The sequence below is a fragment of the Micropterus salmoides genome, unplaced genomic scaffold (assembly GCF_014851395.1).
Source record: "Micropterus salmoides isolate LMB-PRFRI ecotype aquatic unplaced genomic scaffold, ASM1485139v1 Ms_hic_scaffold_8, whole genome shotgun sequence".
NCBI lineage: Eukaryota > Metazoa > Chordata > Actinopteri > Centrarchiformes > Centrarchidae > Micropterus > Micropterus salmoides.
Window position 1 is genome coordinate 21,429,732 of NW_024044570.1, and position 24,840 is coordinate 21,454,571.

The following is a 24,840-nucleotide window of genomic DNA, read 5'->3' on the forward strand; positions in this document are numbered from 1 at the left end:
GTTATCCATACCGCATGTACTGTATGTGTGTCAGACACTTTCACAGCCCTATATTTCCAATAATTACCACATGGCTACATAGCCCCTGGTCCCCAACAGCTGGCCTACAGAACGCTGTGCCATGGCTGAGTAGTAATTACAATGCTCACCAACATGATGCTTATTCAGGAGGATCATATACTGGCCTAATTTGAGCTGGCCCGTAAAATATACACATGCTCTAAAGCGTCACAACTGCTTAGGCAATAACCACGGTGAGCCAGTGCTCTGGGTCATGGGGATGCTCTGGGGACAGACAGACATCAGGATGATATGAGCACAGCCTAAACAGTTGGGAAAGAGCAGAGGCCTCAAGCTGGCATGGAACTAAAGCTTTTCCCAGTCAACACAGAGTCCTGCTGTCAGTGCCAGCTGCCTTACACATTCTGTACCGTGAAGACAAGCATATTACAGTCAAAGATATTCCCACATTCCAGTCAAGGCTTATAGCCGGTGCCTACATGTGACATTCACCCATGTGTTTAAAGTCCATATGAAGGAGTTCAGACTTCCCGCATTTTGTAGGAAAGGTAGCCACTGCACAGGGTAATAATCCCTGATAGTTGGCAACAAACTTGTTTCTTACTGATTTTATTGTGACTACAACCACTGATTCATATGGGGCTACTTTGTGCTTTCAACTCGTCAGGTATACCCTGTCAGCGTTGAGTTATCATATTGGTGTAGTGATGCCTTTTCAGATGCCAGGTGACTCTTCGGTTCAGCCAGTCTGACAGTGATGTGGAAAACGGCCGTGACACTAATGTGACAGTGACACTGATGAGCAAAACAGCTGAAACTGTTTTGGTCAATTGGATTAACTTAATTACTTGCAAGCACTCTGTTAATAAATAAATATGTAGGAAAGTCTGTACATATACAATGTAATTTTCCAAATTACAATAATCAGAGACTCAGTGTCATGTCATTTCAATACTACCAAAAGCATTAGCTGACGACGTTTCATTGTATGAAACAGAGGTGCTCTTACTACAGATTCTGGCATCAACAATCAGTCACACATTAAAAGTGCCTATTCTTGTGTGTAGTCACGTCAGCAAACACAAATACCCTTATCTGGCACAGAGTGTTCCTGTTCTCTGTGCTTTGTTGACAATCACTTATATAAAGGCTGGAGTGAGAGTGGGGAGGCCTTGACCACCTTCTCCCAGATGCTTTGTACAGAGGTCTTCCTGCTGCAGGGGCAATGCATTTTAATTAGCCACACAAATCGAGAGAGACAAAATTCCCTATTAGATGCATGCAGACTCTGGCTACATTCACAAACCCAAAGGCTTCTGGACACAATTGGATGAACCTATAACCAATCAGAACAATGAAACTTGGGATGTAGCAGAGTTGTTTATTTAATAAATCCTGTTAGAAGTACAGCAAACACATCTTTCTATCAACAAAAGTGCAATTGTTTGTTCTGTTTTTAGAGTGTTTCATCGAAAGTAAACGTCTGTCAAAAATCACTTCAAATGAAGTGACATAATGAATTTAAATGAATGTTCTGTAGTATCACAATACATAACAACACACGTTAGAATATTTTGCCTAAGAGAAGTGCATGTTGAGATGAAGACTAAAAAGTTCTGGATTCTATATTCAATCTGGAATATGAGGCATATTCTATACACAACAAATGTAGGCTTGCTGCTTTGGTAAGTAGTGCGAGGGTGAGTCATGAGGGGGAAAAAAAAAACATGTGACATTGAGGGAAGGGAAGGTATGATAGATAACATGTAGATATATTAGTAACAGGACAAACAAGGCAAGCACAGTTCTTAAAAGATGACGATGGCAAACTAGTTGCACAGTAACTCTGACGCAGTATTGTATAGTTCATGAAAATGGGTCTTTTTGATAATGTATAAATATGGACTTGATGATGAGATAAATGGAAGCGTGCAGTCTATTCACTCAGCATACTAAGATGCACTTCAAGGTTTGCTTTGAAGCAAAACCTCAAAGCAAACAGTAAGAGTAGAGACTGTATCATGAAGTGGTCATTGGTCTACTGCATCTTCTATTTGAATCAAGGTTCTTTGTCAAAACAGAGGCTCCTCGTTATAAACTTCTTCTCACCAGAAGGGGAAAAACAGGCAAATGGCTTACCTAGTTTTATTTATCAGTTTATTCTATAATTCATGGACTTTTTGCAGAGTATGAACTTCTAGATGCATGTTCTTATTAAAAATGCAACACAGTGACATAGTGTGGCAGAAACACAAGAAAATGGGGTCACGTGAGGGTAAGGAGTGGAGAAGGTTAGTGCCAAGACATGACAGAAGAAGAGAAAAAAGGGTAATGACAAGAAACTACAGGAGAGTAGAGCAGCACTCTATTTACAGCTCTAGTCTTTCTTATCTCATGTGATATTGGTTTTTCTTGAAACCATAAGCAAATAAAATACAGAGATACTAATTTGACAGAAACATACTACTACAGTATTACACAGTAGAGCTACTGTGTAATACTGTAATTTACTAGATTTTACATTACATTAGGCAAAATGTATTTTTATTACAAAACAGTCAAAGGCACGTCTATTTGATTAGAAATCCTAGAGTCAGACTTTTTTTTCTTCTTCTATGAAGTCCATCCCAGGTTTAGGTAAGACTTAGTTGCTGAAACACCAGCCCAGCACCAAAGTCCAATTAAATGTGTCTTTTATGGATACATCAGTAAGAGTCACCACACACTGGCAAACAGCTATTTTTGGATGATTTGAAATTCTGTTACAGTACATAGACATTTTCAGTGTTCATTCTTGCTGACATTGTACGGTCTCTGACTGCGAGCCAATCTTATTATAGCAAAATAATGGCTCTGAGTCCAACAGGACCCTGACTGGCTGTCTGATACAATGGCTGTACAGAAAGCACCAGCATCTTAAACTTTGGGTAATCTAGGATAAACTTGTAAAATGGCAAGTTTAACAGGGTATGTGTTTGTATTTGAACTAATGTTCGAGTCTTCAGAGAATTAATAATTCACTAAGTACTCATTGAACTGAAATTGCATTCCATGACAAATTACAACCATGATCCATTAAAACAGGAGCGGACGAGATTTAAATGATTAAACATTTTGTGCGCAAAATAATAGTAAATAAAAGTGGAAAAATACTACTTAGCAAATCAGCAAAATGTTACTCTTGAACTCATCTGATCATCACCAAAAAATGACTACAATGTAAACTCTCTTTAGTGTCTACATCTCAGCAAACACCTGGGCAGCTGCTTGGGCTATTTCTTCTACAGTTATGCTAGTGCCTTGTTTAAAAACATATACTTTTTGTAGAAAGCAACGTCCAGAAAGTGACTACGTAATTTAAAAAAAAATACTGCAGGGAACAATTCAATATATTACTTATGATGTCAGTGTGTTGTTATATCTGTCATCAAGCTATCATTGGCAGACAATAAGCGCAGACAATATTTTATCTAAAATGCAGTCTAATGCAACAGCCTGCTATGAATAAAACCTTTGTGAAGCTATTCATTGCTATTCATTGCTATTCACCTCGTTAATTTTACTCTGTCGTAACATTTTTGGGGCCATAATTTGTGGTAGTGTTGCACTGGACTGTATTATTTAGAGCTAAATCAATCAACAAAAACTGAATGTATTTCTTTCAGGGCTGTTGTCTTAGATTATACAAGAGCTGAAGATATCAGGTTAGCCTGTATATACTGTAACCGTGCATATTCCAGTGTATAGACACTGTGCTATGTTACTGTTAAAATGGACTAGTGTTGTGAACTCTGGTTTTTCAGGCTCCATGGATAGCATGATAGAAGTGCAGTCATTAGCTACGTGACCACGATCTGCCTTCATCACGAAACAGACACCAATTCACTGCCTGGCTCAACATACCAGACAATTACACACTACCAATACTACAGAGAATACTACTGCTCAGTAGGGGTGTACTGATGTATTGTGATGTATTCAATACAAAATGTGATGTTATGTATTGTGGAGCTTAATTGATTGCAATATCAAGTCAATATTAGCTACACATAGATAAATACTACCCTATTTATGGAGTATGCTTGTGAGTGCCGTTGAGATATCATATGTATTCCTTTAAAAGACCTTGTTTACACATTTCCTGATAAAATGTTTTGAAATCTACAGTACCACACACAAACAGAGGCAGAGTGTATGTTTAACATTATATCTTGCTGGTAGATTTAAAGCTCTCCATTAAAAGAACATATTCATTAACCTTCTTGGTTTAATGTGGGTGTTTAGACAACCCTAAGAGACATAGAGCTGCTGCATACCACTTCACGCCTGTTAAAACAGGCTGGAGTTTCTTTGTGTTTTTTAGCTGTGCGCTATTATGTCTATCTATGTCTGTTTGGACCTCAGCCCACAGTATGCTTGTCTGAGAAAGCAAAGTGTAAGTAATCTCCAATATCAATACCTAACAGGCTTAAAGTGTAATGCCCTCAGCTACAAAAAGACAAATATACTGTACAATGTAAAATATGACTGATGTAGGACTTGATCCCAGGGAATAGGATTTTCTGTGAGGGGAATCTTCAACCTTTACTGTATAGCAGCAAAATAAATCTCAGAGTAATTTGATACACTCTTAAGCTTAAGAGAGACCACATGAAAAAAGCACTGGAGCTTGAGGATGAAATTTATCTGACTTACAGGACTAGACATACATACAAATACAAACTTACACACACACACACACAAAATAGCACTTACTGATTCATAATTTAACACATTTTATACATGATGCATGAGTGCAGTAAAAAAAACACTCAGTGATGGGGGTGATGTTACTATAGCAACAGCATCTAACAAATCATTGATCGTATATGTTTCTGCGTAAGACCCATTTCAATTTTACACATATCTGGTGAAGATTCAGAAAAAAAGCCCAGTCTCACAGTTTGCTTAGTTCCCATGAGTCACGGTCATTATCATAATAATCCGTCTACCCGTTCTAAATAACATGCTCCCTCCAGTGTCCCTTGTGGTTTTTAGATTTATACAGATTGAGTTTTTTTGTTTTTTACAAAGTCCCTTAACAGAGATTTGTTCCTGTGTGTCTTGTTTATTTAAGGGGTTGCTGGGTTTTTTTCTGATGTTTTTGAAGGGTAATAGAAAGCAGAAAACAAGAAAAACAGACAAAGAAAGAGAAACAAAAACTGCCTCTCTGGATTCTAGCCTAAAGCCAGCCTTTACCTGGAATCATGCCATCTGCTGACACAGCATGCACATACCAGTATAGTTACCCTATCATGTGGGCTATCTCTATTTTCAAACCATATAAAATGAGACAATAAGTAAGACAAATTGATCTGATGGAATATGTTTTATATGGAGCAGTCTTCACTAAATGATCATGTGATTCAGGTCATTTCCTGCTGACATAAAATCTGTCTGATTCATACACAAAACAGTAAAAAAAATAAAAATAAAATCAGCAGTGGCATGAAGTGCACATACGAGTCAAAATGGAGGTCTGAACTGTACTTTATCTAAAATGACGCTTTAGAAATCAAAACTTAACGCACATGTGACTTGACACACAGGTGGTTGACCTTGTGTCCTTAAAGTACTATGAATACAAAGCCACAAACTTTGAATGGGAAGAAAATCTAAAGCTGCACTAGTAACTAAATGTTGCTCCACAAACCTGCGTTCTATATTCGTATGTAAATCAGTGCATAGTCCCACTGTGTCATTTACTGTTGATCACATGAGTCATTTTAGCAGTAGTGTGGTGTGTCTAACCTCTGTGGGCCGGCTCCTGGTAGCTCTCTCTGAACGTAGCAGCATGGTGCCTCCTGGGTAATCCTTTTCAGAAGAACTGGAATAATATGTTTTAGCTCTGTATAATATCTGGTATTCCTCTTGATGAACTACAGTCCGGGCAGGCGGGACAGTGTGAGCTAGCTCTGCTATGGTTGGCTAAATGTGGGAACAAAGCACAGCAAAGCCACGGCCTCTTTCCCACTCATCAATATGCTCACACACAACATGCAGAGCACTGGCTTATTGTTTGCAGACCCCCAAACACATTCTGCTGTACGCTCAACCAATTCCACCCACCCTACTAACCACACTGGCAGCATGGCTTTGTCCAACATTGTCTCTTCCCACAGTACAATTGAGATCTGGCTTTGAGATCTAACTGCACTGATATCAAGTCCATGAAAAATTGAAGATCACTTAAAAACTAAATAAATAACTCCCTCAGGACTGTCCGTTCCTACTAGTCCTCTCCTGGTGTCTTCATCTAAAACACTGGGTGAGTGAAGCGACAGCTACCATTCTTACCACCATGAATGCAAGCTGACCAGAAGTAGGTGTAAACTCATTTTTTAACAGCTATCGTTTCTACATGGGGTGTTTGATACATAAAAGATTTGGGTTCAGTAATGACTAATAATCAGTGTGCAGTCTAAGTTACACAGATAAATCATATCACATGAAATATGACAACAAAGCTCTATTGCTTGTTTGTTTGTATGCATGCATGACTGTGTGTTTTTGTGTGTTTGTAAGCAGGGTGATCAGGGAGGATGAGGGGAATGCATGCTGTCATCAGAATCAACGAGTCCGAAGAAAGAAAGAGCTGAATCAGGTCCAGTCATGTGCTTTTAGACAGACACACAAACTGACACCAGGATACAGGCAAGCAGACAGTAGCAGGACAGAGCCAGAGGATGAAACACAACTCAACACACCAAAGGCAAATTGGAGCTCAGCCTAGTAAAACTTGTGTCAAAACACAGCTGAAAATATAGCAAAAACTTCCCCTATATTTGAACATTGGCTGCAAACAGGCCTACCGGCTACAAGAGTGAACAGAAGAGGGCGGCCAGCAAGCTCCAGGCTGAGACAGGAGCATGTGGGTAGTGTATTTATTCAGCCAGATGATTATTAGAACTCTGGACTGTAAGTTATGCCTCTGGCATCCTATTCTACAGTCATCTATTCATACTGGCTGACCTAGAATGATAGAGTCCCCGGGTAGGCTATTGTACTGTAGAGAGGTATACGATGTGGGTTTTTTTATTGTGAAATGAACTTGTGCAATGAGGTGTAACATCATCAAGACCAAACAGCTAGTCCATTTCCAGTTCAGTTACTGTAAATGTGTGTATGTATGAATGGATAGATGATGGATACAAAATGCATGATACCTCTATTTCTTGTCAAAAAAGTGTTGATCAGTGAAATGTCCCTTTAGATTACAGCTGCACATTTTGCAAATGTCATTCCTGCTGGATTTCCTTTATCTGTAAAGTCATCTTTCCCAAAAATGTCTGTACAGTATGAGGCATAATGCACAGAGGGGAGAATGTGGAGGTGACTGCATACTCTATATTGTAGAGGTCAGAGACTGACTGGTGCAGGCAAACCAGGAAATTATTGGATTTAATCTTGTCATTGCCATTAGCAATGGTTCTTCTAAGGCTACAGCAATACATTTTAACCAAACTGGTGTTCTCCTTCCTAATTTCACTTTGTCTGATCTCAGCTGCTAATTTGTGGATGTCAACCATTTTACATGTCTATCTTCTAGTGCACTTCTACTGACAGAATACTTAAATCACAAAAACAGAGGACAAATAATGAATATTATCAGCACCTCCAAGCAGAGACCCACACAACCTCACTGGGGTGTATTATGAACAGCCTTGGGCTATAGTTTCTACATGACCTGGTTTCAGAGCATACTGAATACAAAAAATCAATTCTTTCTTTCTAAACTGTCTAATCACAGTCTCTCTCACTTACACACACACACACACACACACACACACACACACACTGTATACTCAGTTTAATTGAAAAATTGAGGGAAGGTGAGAGGGATACTCTTGTGGTGACAAAGTACAACACATTCGAGTACAGTGCTGTAATTTCTCACAAAGGAACTTACACACACATGTTAGAAAAGCAGTAGCACACATAAGAAACAAACACATTAGTGTGGGAACAGTAGCCCACTGTATGAAGTGCAATTAAGTATATGTGAATGTTAAATAAGGCTGTAGCTCTACAGAGCCAGGGCAAAAACTAAATTACACAAATCACACTTTATCAGTTTCGATGGCTGTAACTTACACTAGGTGAATTTGTAAGCATATTAAAAACAGAGATAGAAAACAACAGAAAGGACCTAGTGTTAAACTCTAAATTATAATTTGAAGAGTGGGTCAGGCTGCCCATTTGTGCAGTAGCTCAAGTCAAGCTGCCCACTGGCCGTCCCGGTGACAGCTGCCACCTGCAAAGCCCTCACTCACTGAGACTGACAGCTCTGAGACTCTCAGAAAATATACTGTATGTGACAGTAAATTAGGTTAACAAGTTTACCCACTGTGCCCAAGCTATTATGCTGTCTTTTCAGCTCTCTGCAGCTTTGTCACAAAAACACACACACACACAGTCTCCATCAGAGAGCTTCAATACGACAGCAATGTGACACAAGAAGAGCTTTACGATGACAGTGAAGGCCACAAGGCAAGTTCTGTCCTGGAGAGACTCACTGGCAGATCCTCAAAGACACACTGGCATGAGCATGCATGTGCACATTTTCATACACACGTGCACCTGCATGTGTAGACACACATACAGGAAGGTGTGCCACATACAGACACACGTGCACGCACTAATATGTTTGCCTTACTTACTCAGAGTAAAACAACTACTCACACTGGCCACAGCTAGACACAAACACATCCACACATCCTCCTTGGACATATCAGGCTGTAAGTGCACACACACACACACACACACACACACACACACACACACAAACAAACAGACTCAATGATGCAAGTCCACCATTGAACCAACTGAACCAGTGCAGAGAGAAACATTAGCATTCTGTCAGGGTTTCAGACAAGACTGCACCAGCTCTTCACACAACCAACATACAGCAGAGCATAACAACAGAACGAAAGCTAGAGAGAGGGAGAGAGAGAGAGAGAGAGAGAGCATAGACAGGTAGACACGGATGGGTTGGGGAGTGTTTGCGAATAATTGGAGATAGAAAGTATGAAAAACAGAGAGACAGAGGAAGAATAAGACAGGTTTACACCAGAGATAATGATAAAACTAAAATAAAGAGATGATGAGAGCAATTGGGGTACCTTACTATTGAGTCTGGCCTTCCTGGCTTCTTTAGTTTTTCTTTCCCTGCTCCTGGCTGCTTGTCCTCTGCCCAGGGCAGATCCCATCTCACACACACACACACACACAACGGGACACACTCCCCGTCACACGCACACTCTCGTAGGTCAGCTACAGTCCCATTGCCAAAACATCATCCACATGGCCATCTCCAGTCATCCTCCGCCTCGTCTCCTCTGGTTCTCTCTCTCCTTCTTCTTCACTACCTCTCGTCTTGTCAAAGTAGCACATGCACACTCACATGGTCACTGACACAAACACACATCCAAGCACGGACGCGCACACTGACTCCTGTCCATGCATAGACAGACGGAGAGATGGTAAGGGGTGATTTTGCAGGATGCTGGAGAGAACATAGGGAGGGTGGGGAAAGAGAGAGCCAGAGAAGAGGGAGGGAAAATAGAGGGAGGAGAGAAAGCGTAAGACAGAGGGAGGGAAAACTGAAGCAGAAAATAGGATGGAGAGTGGGTGGGGTATAGAAAGGAGGGAAGATACAGATATTCAATGTGAGAGGCAATTAAGAAAAGAACGGGCAGAAGAAAGGGAAGAGTGGAAATACCTAGTAGAAATGAAAACTTTAGGGCGCTGGTGCAATTTCTGTTACTGCAGCAGCGTGCTCAAGCAAGTGTTACATGACAGTAGAGCTTTATGACTATTGAGTAATGCTCATGCTTTTCTATCTTAGTGTTGCTAAAAATATGGTTAGATTTAAATCCACAAATTGTTTGTACAAATAGCCAAGGTACATCTTCACACATCAACACAAAAACACAGACACACACGGCATCTCAAATTAGAAACAGCACAAACAATTTCAGCTGAGCCCTCTTTACAACTGGGAAATCTTTACTTCAAATCCCAAGTTCCATGTCTGTATTTGTTTGTTTGTGTATGTGTGTGTCTGTGTGCATGCAAGCACATGTGAGTAAGAGTTCTTATTTCTACCCAGATAGGTCTAAATGTCTTTTCTTTTTAGCAGATTATCCATTAGAGGAGCTTTGTGTGTGAGGGATTCCCCGTTGGAAACGTCCTCTCATCCTGTGCCATGCAGCTGTGCGTGTATGCCTGTGCATGTGTGTGCATGTGTGTGTATTATGCAGAAATCTCACATCAAATTTCAATAGTGGCTGCAGTTGCACTAACATTGCACTGATAGGAGGGTTTAGGCGCTGTACAAATGCTTGGTGGGATCTGGCATCTCAGAACAATATCACACCTACAATGAGCAACAGTCTCTGTGTAGTTTCATTGTAAATTGAAAATAATGCAGGAATTCTCATTCATAAATACAATAAGCTTCTAACAACAAAAGTTTCGGTGTAGGAGGAATAGAATTACTGTAATACATTTTATGGGGGAGCCTTTTCAGAATTAAGCTTTCCCACACATGTACACATAAATTTGGCATAATGTTAGCATTGGTTTAACTTATGAATCATACTGGACAAGACAACCATTTATATCCAAAGACTAAGCACATTTTATATTTTGATAGTGTGTGCAATTTCTCAACTGGTATATTAATTTATTCATATGAAATGCCTTCACTCTGGCAGTGTGCCTTTGACATCCGTGACCACATTACCAAATAGTGCGTTACTAAATGCTCTCCACCACTGTATATGTCTCTTTAGTTCTTCCTACCAACCCCCTCACTAGCCATCGTTATGGCCATGACGCCCTGGGCTATCACATATACAGCGTAGCTATCTTTCTATTCTTCTATCTATCCATCCAACCACATGATCTTGCATGCCTACTGTCTATATATCGTTTACTGGCTGCAAAGGTATTAAAAGTCCAATAAACTTTAAAGTGGATGACATCAGTTCTCCACAACACATATGAGGAGTTCCTCATAAGGTCACACACATCTGTGCTGATGAGTCCCTAGGTTAGGCTAAAGCATTTAGTACTCTACTCCTAATAAATACGAAAGCAAGAAGTAGGAGTGAGGAATTTTTCATTCACTTGCTGGAATGCGCGTCTCATGCAGTGGACCAGTTCTTAAAAAGCCATGCTTTCTGCAGCCCTATCACATGACTGACCTCCTACACCAAACACCAACACACATGCACAAAGTATATTTTGTACATTTTCTGTGTAGCTTTCCTGCAGGGTTAACCAGGATACTTCGGGGTGCGGAGGTCTGGTTGGGTCGGGCGGAAGGGGGGGGAAAGAAAAACTCCTATCAATTATGACCTCATTGTAAACTTTAGCCTTTGGCTAATGAGCTCCATACCGGCAAAGTAGGCTAATGCTTGACCTCTGCCTAACAAGGCACCTTGCTGCAGGATGAACAGTGAACATCCTGACTGCCAAGGTTGCAAGAGTCACCCATAACAGGATTTCCCTCTCACCCATGTTAGTCATTATGCAACAAAAGCTAATTTTCCCTTTCAGAAAAAGGAGAGAGGGGGAAGTATCGCATTAGAAAAGGTTGATTGAAACAAAATTCAAAAAATTGTCCTCGATTTCGTAGTTTTTATGCTCGCTTGAGGTGATTCTTACTTTTCTGAAAAAGAGTTCTGAATGGGAGATGGAAACACCTTTGCCGAATAAGTTCTGACGTAGTGAACATTTGACTCACATGACTGATCAGCTGTTTCTTTGTCTTTTTCTCTGGACAGCGTGAAACATGGCCAATAAGATTATGCATTTTCTTTTTTTCTCTTTTTTTCAATATTTCGCAAGTTTACTCAAAGTTCGCTTAACAATCAGATGGAAAAGTAGCTACTGTTCCGTTACTTGCTTGAAGTTAATCTTCACTAACCCAAGCACAAGAAAATATTTTGTTTATTACCACAGCTTAGACCTGTAAAATCGTTTAACATCCCTGATCTATTGAATAATTAGCATACAACTATTATTGCTACAAATAATTATTATACCACAAAGTCTTACTTTAAAATGATACAGGACATAATTTCATACATCTCTATATATTAAGCATATCTGTTCCATCTCAAGTACAGCAAACATTATAAAGGCAGAGGCTATTACAGAAGCCAGGTTGTATAGTAATTGCAATCAAACCTATTCAGTCATTCAGAATGTAAATCTATAGAAAATATTTTACAAACAGTCCTCTGTGTGCCTCTGTGTTCACAGACATGCAGATTAGTAACTCAAGAATTTACTGAATTTACTCAAGAATTTACTGTGGCTGCTTCTGGAGCTTGAACAGCCAAATTACCACCCTCATTCTCTCCTCATAACACATCTGTGCTGGATTACTCATACTCACATAGCTCGAACAACACGGTGGCTTTCATAGCCCATTCCCACATTCAGGTTTCTACATAATGAGTGTTAGTGGCTGGAAGATTCATGCTCTTTTTTTCCATTTGATAATTTTAACAATTCCACTTCTACTGTCCAGCGAGGCAGGCCAATCACAACAAATTGTCCTTTATAGAGGATTTATTATGTAAAATTACCACCTAAATTGCAGCTTGAGTTGAGTCTGTCAAATAGGTACCATTCATATACTTTGTCCTAGCACTGTAGCACAGTAGCAGACAGCAGCACCTCACAGCAGACTGGTTAGACAAGAGACAATATTTGAGAGCATGATTCATCCTTCTCATCACCGCTTTTCTGCATGTCACTCTCATTCACTAATTGTCACTCTCTTTCTCTCTCGCACTCTCAATAGAAGTACACAGCCGAAAATATTCACTGCCCATTAATATACAGTAGAAACCTAACAATGAACTCAAAGTTCCCTTTCTTTCTAAGAAACCATTATCGGTGACATTTTAAATGTCCCACACAAATCCAGGAGAGGCTACATTTTGGCCTCTGCTTTTCAAATGTTTAACTAAATGCTGAAAAGTCTATGACAAGAATTGGACCCGACATAAGCCTACATTCGGGTGGACATGAAGGCGGGGGAACTGACGTTGTGGGGCAGCTGGTCTGGCCGGACAATCAGCACCTGTTAGTGAGCCGCGGGTGTTTGTGCTTTTGTCCTCTGCGTGAAGAACTGGCAGGTTGCATGTCCATCAAGAGATGTCTGGTCGCAGTGTCTGATCGCAGCATAGCAGGTGGCGACCGCTGTTACGAGGAGAGCTCCATGTAACGTTAGGGGTAGGCTAAAGTAGTCAGGGAGACCCAGGTAGGGATCGGCTGCGTATTTGGTGGGATTTCATGTTTTCTATTATCTTTTATACATACATATGTATAAAATAATATGAATGCAACAATTGTATGGAGTTGTGTTTTTTTAGTTTGGGTTGCAGGTAACTTAGTGGGTAACTGTCTTAGTGGTTTTCTTTTCCTTGTTTTGTTTTGTTCTGTTCTGAAGGTAGAGCTTAGCATCCTGCATGTGGGACAAACTGGCCCATTGACTGTGAGCTCCCCTTGCACTGGGTTAACGTGTCGTGTTATATTTACTGCATGTCGGCTAGTGTGTGTTTTATGGGCTCATTGATATCTCAGCCAACCTGTCACTTTGTGCTTCACATTGTTTTAATACCTATTTTTTGATTAATAAAGGTTAAGATTTTAATATAACTGCTATCATACTTGCCTTCAGGGTGCTAGGAACTTGTTTGTGGCTCCAAGGGGGGCCTCCACTATCTTCCAATTTCTTAGCTGTATTTATTGTATTTCACGTATTTAACCAAGAATGATAGAGCTAGAGACTGAATGAATTTCTTGGGACCACTGGGTAGTAGGATTAGGGTAGTTAGCTCTTAGGGTTTTCTGTATGTAGGTTAGAAATTATACTGTAGATTGCATGTGCTTCATTTATTTGTAGTATTTATTTAGACAATGTGTCAGTTTATCTAAAAAGATACATTTCTCTGTTTGTTCATATCACTTTTTCTGTCCTCTATATGGTCCTGTTAAGTTTTCTAGTGGACTAAAAAAGCAACAGATTTTATTATCTAGTACCAAATAGTTAAAACTCCCATCTGCAATTTATATATAAAATATCGATACTTGCACAAGCTAAAAAGTGTCCCTTTTCACAAATATTTCTCATTTTAATGTTTTGTGAAAAAACTAAACTGGAATGAACTAAACTGAACTGAGCTTGGCATCCTACAGCGACAAAGACCAACACTGAAACTCGTGCAAAATCCAAACTATAATAACCTTGCTGTATACAGAACAGTATTTTGCAATATCCTGGATAGACTGTAGGTTCTTAAGTGTTGTAGTCCTGTCAATTTCTAACAAGAAATACAAAGGATGCAAAGACAGCTGCATTTATTACTGTGGCAATTGTAAAAGTAGCAGAAATTATGCACCAATAATGCAAAATGTATATTTTCAGAGGGACAGACAATACTTAGTTTCTCGTGTGATATTTATGGAGCGCACTTCAAAGTCATTAAACTGTTCTCACTAGCAATAATATTAAATACAAGAAAAGCACACCTTGTCACACACAAAGGGTGAAAATGGCTTGCTTTGTTGTTTAACTCAATGGTAATTTATTCATTCGATTATTATGTGTTACAGCATGTTTCAATAGTGTTTCACGACAAAATCAGTATATGCTGAAAAATAAAAAAGTATTTCTCAGTGAAGTTGAACTGAAATGCAAAATAATCTTGACAATGACAAGAGTGAAAAAAACTGATTGATGCATAAATTATCAAAACTGCTGTTCTACAATTTGTAATCAACAGCAGCTCCCCACTATTGTTCTCTCTCTCCCCCCTTTCTCTAACACACAAAAACACACAATTGACACTGTTAATTCCTGTGTCAATCAGCACCTGATGGGATTTGATGAAAATATGCATTGAATTCTCTGTGCTATCTGTATGCACACAAACACACAGACACCGCCTTGTGCCACTATCTTCGTAGGGACCCATCATTGACATAATACATTTAACCCTTAAGCCAATTCTACCCCTAAGAGAGGGCGATACTGGATTGGATTTTCACTCAAGTTCCAATCCCGTGACTCACAGGATTCCTGAAATAATGTCAGCCAGTAACCCCTAACTCAAAAAAGCAGGTCTTAACCCTCAAACATCCCTTTAAACTAGGGCTGAACGATTTGGGGTAAAAAATTGTGATGCAAGGACAACTGAACAAATTAACAAAATGTGAACAACTCAGGAAAATCAGGCAGGATAAATGCTCTTTTTCTGAAATGCTCCATGTGGATGTAGCTGTACAGAGAGCAGAACAGAACGGGCTCACAGAACGCTGTTATTGGTAGTTGAAGCACACAGAATGGCAAATTAACAACACATCAACATAGAGCATGACATAGCAGCCGCCTGTCTCGGTTCGCGTGACACCATTATCCCACATTTCTCTCTAGTTTCGTTTCTTGTTGTCAAATGTACACGCCCTGTACCCACTGATTGGTGAGCAGGACCGTAACAGGAGGCGTATGGCACTAGTGATTGGTTAGCAAGCTGTCACACAAGGATGATAACGGAATGAATCTGTTACTGCATGACTGTTTAAAACGGGTCAGATACGCTGTATAATTAACCTACATTTTAACATTCTAATCGCGTTCTTTCAAATCGCAATTTCGATGAATCGTTCAGCCCTACTTTAAACTTGTGGAATAGTAAAACTAATGCACACACACTTTTTCTCCCTTATCTGCATCTGCACTTACTAACATCTCCCTGTATTTTAGACCTGCCATTCTTCACCTGTACACTAGTCGCCCCCACTGAGTTCCTGCTTCAGACGATCACATAATCAGGCACCTGTTCCCCATTGCATCATTAGTCACAGTATAAACAGGGCCAAGCCAGTAGTCACACTTTGCTAGATTGTCTTGGTTGCACAATAGCCTTACTGTGCCAGTGTTTGTCCTTTTCGGCCTCTCTGGTATCTGTGTTTGTGACCCCATGCCTGCCATTGACCACTGTATACCAGCACTGCCATTTTTGTTTGCTAAACCGGACTGCCTTTGTGTTGCTGTGTATAAGCTTCCCTATCCAACAAATAAAGATTTTATTGAACATGCTTTGCCTTCTGCATCTGTTCATATCCATATATATATTCATATATAAAATTTAACAGAGAGTTGTAAAAATGTCCATCCACTATGTTTTATTTTCTGAATAAAACATTAGTATGTTGATGTGTTTTACATATTAGGCCAATAAAGAACATTACAGTGCTACCTGCTGAGTACTTTTTGTTTCATTTTAACATAGCAACACAAAACAGATCTGGTTCATGTCTGTGTGACATCAAGCACACATTGTTCTTATGCAAAGCTCTGAAGGCTATGCGGGGCCTAAAGAGACCTAGAGAGAACTAACAAACAAACTCTTTTTACTCTTAAAGAATAAAATGTAACCAGAGCCACTTGGCCATTCAAGCTATGACAACAGTTTTATGTACTATGTATGTGTCATTCACTCAGTTTAGAAGGCTGCACAAAGCATAAGCTCTTAAGATGTCATGATGACAAGAGTGCACAGCTTACCTTGGTGTGGAGCTTAGACAGCTGCTTTTCATCCAGGTGAGTCTGGGTGTAGACACGTCTTTTATAGCGGAACTGAAACAACAACAAATACAAGAGGCTATGCAGTTAAATTTTAACTTCATGTTTATGTCTTGACTGCTTGACAAAATCACTACAAACAAAAAACAATAATAGTTTTAATTATAAAAGTCTTTCCAAATTAATTTGTCGCACAATATCAACTCCTCAGACCTGTATCTATGTGTATATTAATGTTTAATTAAATATTGGATTGTCCTGCGAGAGAGAAGATGAGAGAGCAGATACAGAAATTCTGACTCATTACACGGCTGTTGTCTTTTTCCAGCACTCCTGCTTGTCATCTTCTCCATGTATTGTATCTAGCATGAAAATGTAGGTTAAAGCTTAAATATGAAATATAAATTGTAAAACAATAAAAACACGGTTTTTAATTTCAACTGAATAAATGCGCAGGAGGAATAAGCGGGTCCATTTAATAAAGAGAATGTATTTTCCCCCACTTCTACTGTCAATTAATTTCCAAATGACTTAATGTAAAATATTACATTTCTTTTCCAACTTAAAAACATTTAAAAAACTCTTGATGTACTTTCACAACTGCAGAATCTGGCATGGTTTCGGGTCTATACTATGTAGCTCTGGTTTCTGGACCCTTTCCCAACTTGTCAAAAGCCAGATCATTCATTAAGTCTGTTGCAAGCTGCTTGTTTAATAGTCAGGTTTCACAGAAAACTGACAGCCTGTAATAGCTTTAAAAATGTGTAACTTCCACTGCCCGGTCTTGCAATGTATTTTATTTTGTGTGTGTGTGTGTGTGTGTGTATGTGCATGTTAGTTTCTCCACAGATGTGTGGTGTTCACCAAATCCACAACAGAGCAGAAGGGTTCTGAGCTGCTAATCCAAACCTGTCAATCATCTCTACACACCACTGGCCTCAGGGAATGACTGCTGGTCAATCAATGACACACACAGTACAACAGAGTAGTAGCAGATAGGGCTGCTCAATTTTGGCAAAAATCCTAATCACGATTATTTTGGTCAATCACGGTTATTTAACAGGATTACTCATTAATTTAGGAAACATGATTAATTTATTGAACTTTTAAAATGTAATGCTTCATTATTTAAAACGATTATGCATTACACCAATTGAAATTAGAAATAGTAGTCCAACATTATAAACTTTAAACAGTATCTAGAGCACGAGAGGATGACAGCAATGCAGTATTTCCCCAAGATGACTGCTGTGGGGGACAGATTACATTACATGATGCTGAAATTCAACTGTGGTGTTCTGTTGGGAGATGCATTTACTTAAACCAACAGTGAGTAACAAAACTATAAATTAGTATGGGGTTAGAATACACGGACACAGTGGATATTTTACATTTAAGAACCAGGTAAAGAAACACTAAACACATCTGGTTTAGTGTAAGTATACATAATAATTATTAGTTAAGCTATTAGTTATAGCAGTTATAATCCCAGTCATCTTGGCTTTAGCTGAACTAAACATCATAGACTGGCTGAGAGTGAGTTTGAGCTTTAAGAGAGGGGCAGGAGCCACCACTGTAAGGGATAGGGTGTGCTGGATTTATAAGACAAAAAGAGTGTCATTGCAAAACTGCATGCCGCACAATAATAGTTTTATCTCAACTAACTTGTTTTTATAATTATTGGAAGCCAAAATCATAACTGAGATTAAAATTTGATTAATTGCACAGCCCTAGAAGCAGACACTCACACACACAACTATACAAGCTTCCTTGTGAGAGCCTTCCTTGTATACAGTTCAACTGTTGTTTTAATAGCATATGAGTATTGGCATGTGTCCATGCTGTTCTACTGGCATAGTCATTGATGTTCCTGACATATAACACTTCCCACCAGCAGATGCCATTTCAAACTAGTAGGTCATCATTGCTTTCAGCTCAGACAGTTAGTTTTTCCTCACTCGCTTTAGCACATATCTCAGATCAGAATTGAAATTCACAAAACTACTTGTTCAACCTCCACATCATCTTGTCAAGTGTGCACATGATAAAAGCAATTTTTCATTGTTTTGAACATATTGCAAATGCTTTGACACATTGAACCAAATGATTATGTACAATTGTTTGCTGTTGCCTACATTATCAATTGATTATGTCATGCTGATCACAATGACTTATACCAGTTCTTTGTTGAATAGTCTTACCCCCAAAACATCTCAGCACAAATTCATTGCATAAGTCACTACATGCAAAATGGCTGAACATGTTGACAAAATCAAAGTTACAGTTTTTCTCAGTCGCTATAGTACTTTTCTCAGATCAGAATTGAAATTCTCAAAACTGCATATTCAACCTCCACATGATTTCGTCACTTGTGCACATCATAAAAGCGATTTCTCATTGTTTAGAACAAATTGCAAATGCTTTGACACATTGATGCAAAAGATTATGTACAGACCATGGTGCATAAACCAAATAAGAACAGACAACAACAAATCACAACATACTACAGTAGCAACACAGCCCTCAGACCATTCACCGGATACACACAATACCATACACATATGCTTACATTTCTAATTTTGTAATTTCTTCCGTTGTGATTTGCAGTGCTGTAAAACAGTCCTTTCTTTTCTGCATCACAATGACATGGTCTGTCAACAAATCACAGTACAAACAGTAAAGACGTAACTGTGAATCCTTTCCAATCTCTTGCAATGTATAACTTTATACTTTTGAAATTGATATGCCATAAAAAGTGAAGCCTTGTGCATTTTCAATCATTCTGATCAAAACATCAGACGTGCATGTGTTATATCAAATAATGTTTTACTAAATGTGAGTTGTCAATTCTCAACACAGCTTAATCAAGTCTATATTAGCATTTGTTAAGAAACATGTGTCTGATTCTATGACATCAATGTGGGTTAAATCCTGGAAAGGTACTCCAGCCTGACAGTTTTCAAAAGGTCTACTTTTGTTGACTACTGCCGCTAAAAGCCCAACTGTAACAGTAAATCGAATCTGAAATAACAATGGCCATGATAAGAAAGTGAGAGAGAAAAATTACTGATACAGAGTGAAGAGAGGAATACAAATAATCCTACCATGAGCCTACAACATGCTTATACATTTCTTCACTGCTGATAGCCAAATATGTACCACCAAAGAAAAAATGGGAAAGTCTTTTCATTCATGAGATATATTCCAATTCACAAAGCATGCTGGGGCTATCATAAGTAAAAATGTATTTAATAACAATAGCAGCCTCTTCCGATGCATCAGGGATTGACATTAACCTGAGGTTCAAGAGGGAAAGTAAATCTTTATTGCACATCATAAAACTAGTGACAACAAAGACGCCCACTCAGAAAACCACCTGACATCTTTACACCACTGTCTGTAAAGCAATACATCCCTAGACGCCTGCGTTTCTCTCAGATCAAAAACCATGATGGACAGGCACAACAATTATCTCTGAGAGATGACAGCTGCTGCAGACAACAACTCAACACACTATCATTGAGAGTGGTATTATTGCTGCTAGGTTTGCCTGACACATCATGGAAAAACACACGCACAAACTCCATGCACAATGATGCACATACCCGTACCCACATGTTGTGTGAGCCTGCATGTGTGTGCCTGTGATGCATACATACACATATAGACAACTACAAAAAGACTACAGCAGATACTCATCAATAACAGTAGCTTATAAGATGATTCACAAATACCAACAGGCACCGTGTCTTTACTCTATATGAAAAGAATGACCTGAGGCTCCACTACAGTGGCCCTTAGAGGTCAATTTGAGATGTCTAAGTTGAATCCTGGGTTCTACATATAGATGCTCTGTATTTGTATAGCGTCTTTCTAGTCTTTGCGGCCGCTCAAAGTGCTTTTATAATACATTGCATTCACCATTCACACACATTCATAAACTGAGCCTAAGAGCTCAAACAGAAACTAACATTCACACACATTCATACAAGATGGAATAGCCACCCCGGCAAACCAGGGGTTCAGTATCTTGCCCAAGGACGTTTTGACATGCAGCCTGGAGGAGCCGGAGATTGAACCTCGGATCTTTTGATTAACGGGTAACCCGCTCTACCCCCTGAGACACAGACGCCCCGGTATAGTAATTTGATAAGATTTAAGGAAGTGTCTCTCCTAAAATTTTTTCATATCTGTTCAGTTTCTTCTCTTCGAGGATGGATTACTCAACAGGCAAAGCCCTAGATCCCTGGAGCCCTCGCCCCCTGAAAGCCACAGGTACGCTGCACTTTCACATTTTGCAGTGTGCAGGATATGATATTATGTGAGTATTTTCTTGGTGATGGTGTGTTTGGCATTCATGAAATGAAACACCTGCTTTTTTGAAGAAGATAACTCTAGTGTTTACACTGTTTGGGTGCTGAACCGGGCCATCACTTTTGGGTTCCGCCGTCAATATAACTTTATCAACAACAGAAGAATTTGAGTTTTGGAATCTGAGAATAGCGATTCTTATGTGAATTGATTTTTTCCCCCTCCACCCCAATAATCAATATTTGGAGGACTGTTACATACAGGATATTATGTAGGTATGGTGGCATGTACAACCTCTCTTTCCACCTCTTGTGCTCTCCTTCTGACATTCCTTAAAGCCTCATACATACACATGATCTATGCCTACCTCCAGGTAAGGTACAGGAGCGATGGATGGGAAGGGATATTCCCTTAGCTGTCTCTCCTCATCCAGAAACTTGCCAGCTTTGCCGTTGTAAGCTGGTTGAAATAGGCCATAGTTGAGTACATCTTTCAGGCTCTGGTTGAGAGTACACAGGATCCGCTGCTTGGACAGCCAAATAGGAGCGTCCACATTGAATTTCATACATTTCTGCAAAGACAAGAGCAAAAAAGTGGAGAAGGTTAAGCGCATCGTCATTTCTCTAAATATCACATTTTGCCCTTCAGTTAAGTACAACTAAAAGATTGAATAGTGATATTTTACTGATTTACATAAATATAACATTTAGGTGCTGAAACATATTCTAGACTATTAAATAGGACCTCTTTCATCAGAGAGGCATTTATTGAACTTTCAATGTCATGCCTGGGAGAGAAGCTAGGCCTTTTATTGTAATAAGCAATTCACATAGGTATGGTAGTATTACCATTATCCATTACTTTTCACAAAAGGTCATCCTAAAAACGAGTGGTAGTTACCATACAAAGTCAACAAAACTGTAATATAGGCAAACGCTCTTACAAAAACACTCTTCATACCCATTTTTCAGCAACATAAATTTGAGTCTATATGTGAGTGTGCATTATTCATGCTCTGAAAATTAAGCGGTGCAATGTGTAACTGCTACACCAATGGCTGCAGTAGCTCTGTCTCCAGTCATAAATGAAACAGCTCACAGGTATGGATGCCCGTGGGAAACATGTGTAAAAGAGAATCCACTCGGTTAATTTGTGCGCTCTGATAAACACAGTATATGTGATACATAGACTGAAATCCCCTTCTAAGATATAACCTTAGTACTACTCTCTTTTACATAAATTACTGATGTTAAAGGATGAGATAAAGGTTGGCTGACTGTTAACTGAACCTCACATACTGAGTATGTCTTGTTAAATTTAAAACTTGAAATAAATTACTATGCTATTTTCCAGTCTGTGAAGGACTATGATTATTGTGGCTGGGCAGAGCACTTCCCTCCAGTTACCACATTGTGGAGCTTGGGCTACAGACGGCAGAGAGAGCAGCGAGAGAGAGGGAGTGAGAGGGAGTGTGCAAAACCCACAAGTAATAAATCAATCAATGCTGCCTGCAGTATTGATTCAGAACCTCAACTCTATCCTGTTCAGCACCACTATGTGTCTGACACTCAGACACAACTGTTGAGAAATCACATCTTCACACAGCAATACAGCCAGGTACTCTAACAGTCCAGGTGCAGATGCACACAGCCAGCTCTGACTAAAACTTTTAAAAAAGCATAACATAGTACAGAGAAAAGACAAGTGTCCCAGAAATGATGCTTGCAGTATTCTTGTCACGGGTTTGGGTTTGTGGGGTGTGTTTTGCTCTTCTCTGTAGTTTGCGTATGTATTACTTTGGTCATTTCTTTATTCGTAAGGTTATGAGTTCATCAGTGTTTCTAGTCTTGTTTTACTGTCTCTGTGTTCTTTGCTTTTGTTGTTTGTTAGCAAGTCACTTATGTTTCAGTTATGTTTCATTTTGTGACTCTCTTGTCATGTTTTACTTGCTGTGCTTGTCTCTGATTGTCTGAGTAGCGTAATTAGTTTCTCCCTCACCTGTGTATTAAAGTGGTTATCTGTTCAGTTGTTGCCAGTTCATTGTGGATTTAGTTGTGTGGATCTTGTGCATGTTACCAGTGTTTCTCGTGCCCTTGTGGATTTATTTACTTTCGTTGGACTTTGATTATTACCCCCTTTATGTTTTGATTTTTGTACTTTGTGTTTCTGGGACTGTTTTCACCATTTGTAAAATATGACGCTCTGCTGACAGTGGACTTGACAAGTCTGTGATTGGTCATCTGCTGCTACCACCGCCTATTTAATGTGAACGCGCTCACGACTGGATCGGAAAACCCTGGGTCTTTCCGAAACTGCTTGCTACTCTTCGTACATAGCCTACTTCCACTCCGTTTGCGCGTTCATGTGGAGGGTCCGCCACATTGAGTGCCATCCGAAACCAATAAGGGCGGAGAAGGTAGTGGGTTGTTAAACCCTCAAATGCCGAGTGAGCACCAATGCTGGCTTGTTGAAGGTGTGTAATGCGGCATTCAGACCAAACACGAATTTTCTCTTCGCAACGCTTTCCTCGCATGAGAACATTCGCTGCAAGTGTTCACACACAAGGCGAGAAGGCGATTTTAACGCGATAACATGAATAAACACAACTGGAAAAAAGCTAATTTAATAAAAGCAGTTAACTCCGAGCTCCTCCTGCGAGTAAACAGCGTAGTTGTCGAAGTTGCAGAATCCGACCGACTACGCGGGTTTATTTGTCCAAAGGTTGCAGCGCTGCTCCCTGCTCCTCTCCCCCAAGTTTAGCAGCTCTCAGACAGCCAGCAGATTTTCAATCCCCCGCTCTGCCTGGCCCTCTCCACACATCGCTTTGAAGCCGTCGGTGATGTACGGACAATCTCAACACTGATAGGCTACCTCAGTGTCATGCGACTTTCTCGCTTGAGTTGAAAATATTCAACTCATGTGAATTCCTTCGCGTTGCCTTCGTGTCGCTGGCCGCGCCGCCTGACAGGAAATCGCGGCTCTACGCGTCTTTGCCTTGACTTTGTATGTAAACTCACCGCCCCAAACGCTCGCTTCGCTTTTGGTCTGAAAGCACCATAACACCCTTTGCTGCACGATGGGAGACCTTTCTGTCAATTTGCGTTCCGTGTGACCGGTTAACATGTAGAATTTTTTATTTCGAAACTACACTAACATTGTCACGTCACCATTCACAGGTTAACAACGTAGCCCATATGATTTATATTGAAATGTTGTATTTGTGAATGTAACATTTTTCATATAGGCTAAGTTAAAGAGGTTCAAATATATATTTGGCTTTTATTTACAATGATTATCAATCTTTTCATAAAAGAATATAATATTTATTTTTCGTAAATATATAAAGTCATGTTCTTAAAGAAATATTCGACATGAACACAAACACAAAATATTATTCGACACGAACAAAACACAAAATGAATGACAAATGCTTTCAGTTTTGTTATTTGATACACGTATTATAGCAGTGAGTGCAGCGGTAACGTCAGATCCTATTTATGGTGGAGAGAGACTGTAGTTCGTCCGAAAGTTGTCGCTGTATTTAAACCCTACGCGGGGAGCTCAATTTGGCCTGGAGGGTGACCAGAGTTCACTCCGTGTCAGAGTGGAAGTAGCGAGGGTCTAGTTTCGGAAAGGCCCCCTGGGTTGAGTTGATAACCAGCTTCGTGGTACCGCTTATGCCGATCGCGATTGTTAGGGTTAGTTAAGTCAGATAATGAAAACATATCTGGGGTATGTTGAACTCGCTTTGTGGTACAGGCCCCAGGGGTGCTTCTCAAGTCTCTTATTTGTCGTTTCCTCGCTTGAACCAGAAGTTGCTCCGCTATCTTGCAGGCTGTGTCCAAAGCTCTAATAGAGAG

At 39.7% G+C, this 24,840-nt stretch overlaps 1 protein-coding gene across 1 annotated transcript in view; it reads right to left on the reverse strand.

The window, feature by feature from the left end:
• Positions 1-24,840, reverse strand: part of shank3a (SH3 and multiple ankyrin repeat domains 3a) — a 222,883-nt gene that overhangs the window by 106,847 nt on the left and 91,196 nt on the right. Inside the window, 2 exon segments of the mRNA XM_038705701.1 lie at positions 16,652-16,723; positions 21,348-21,551. Of these exon segments, the coding sequence (XP_038561629.1) occupies positions 16,652-16,723; positions 21,348-21,551 (276 nt within the window).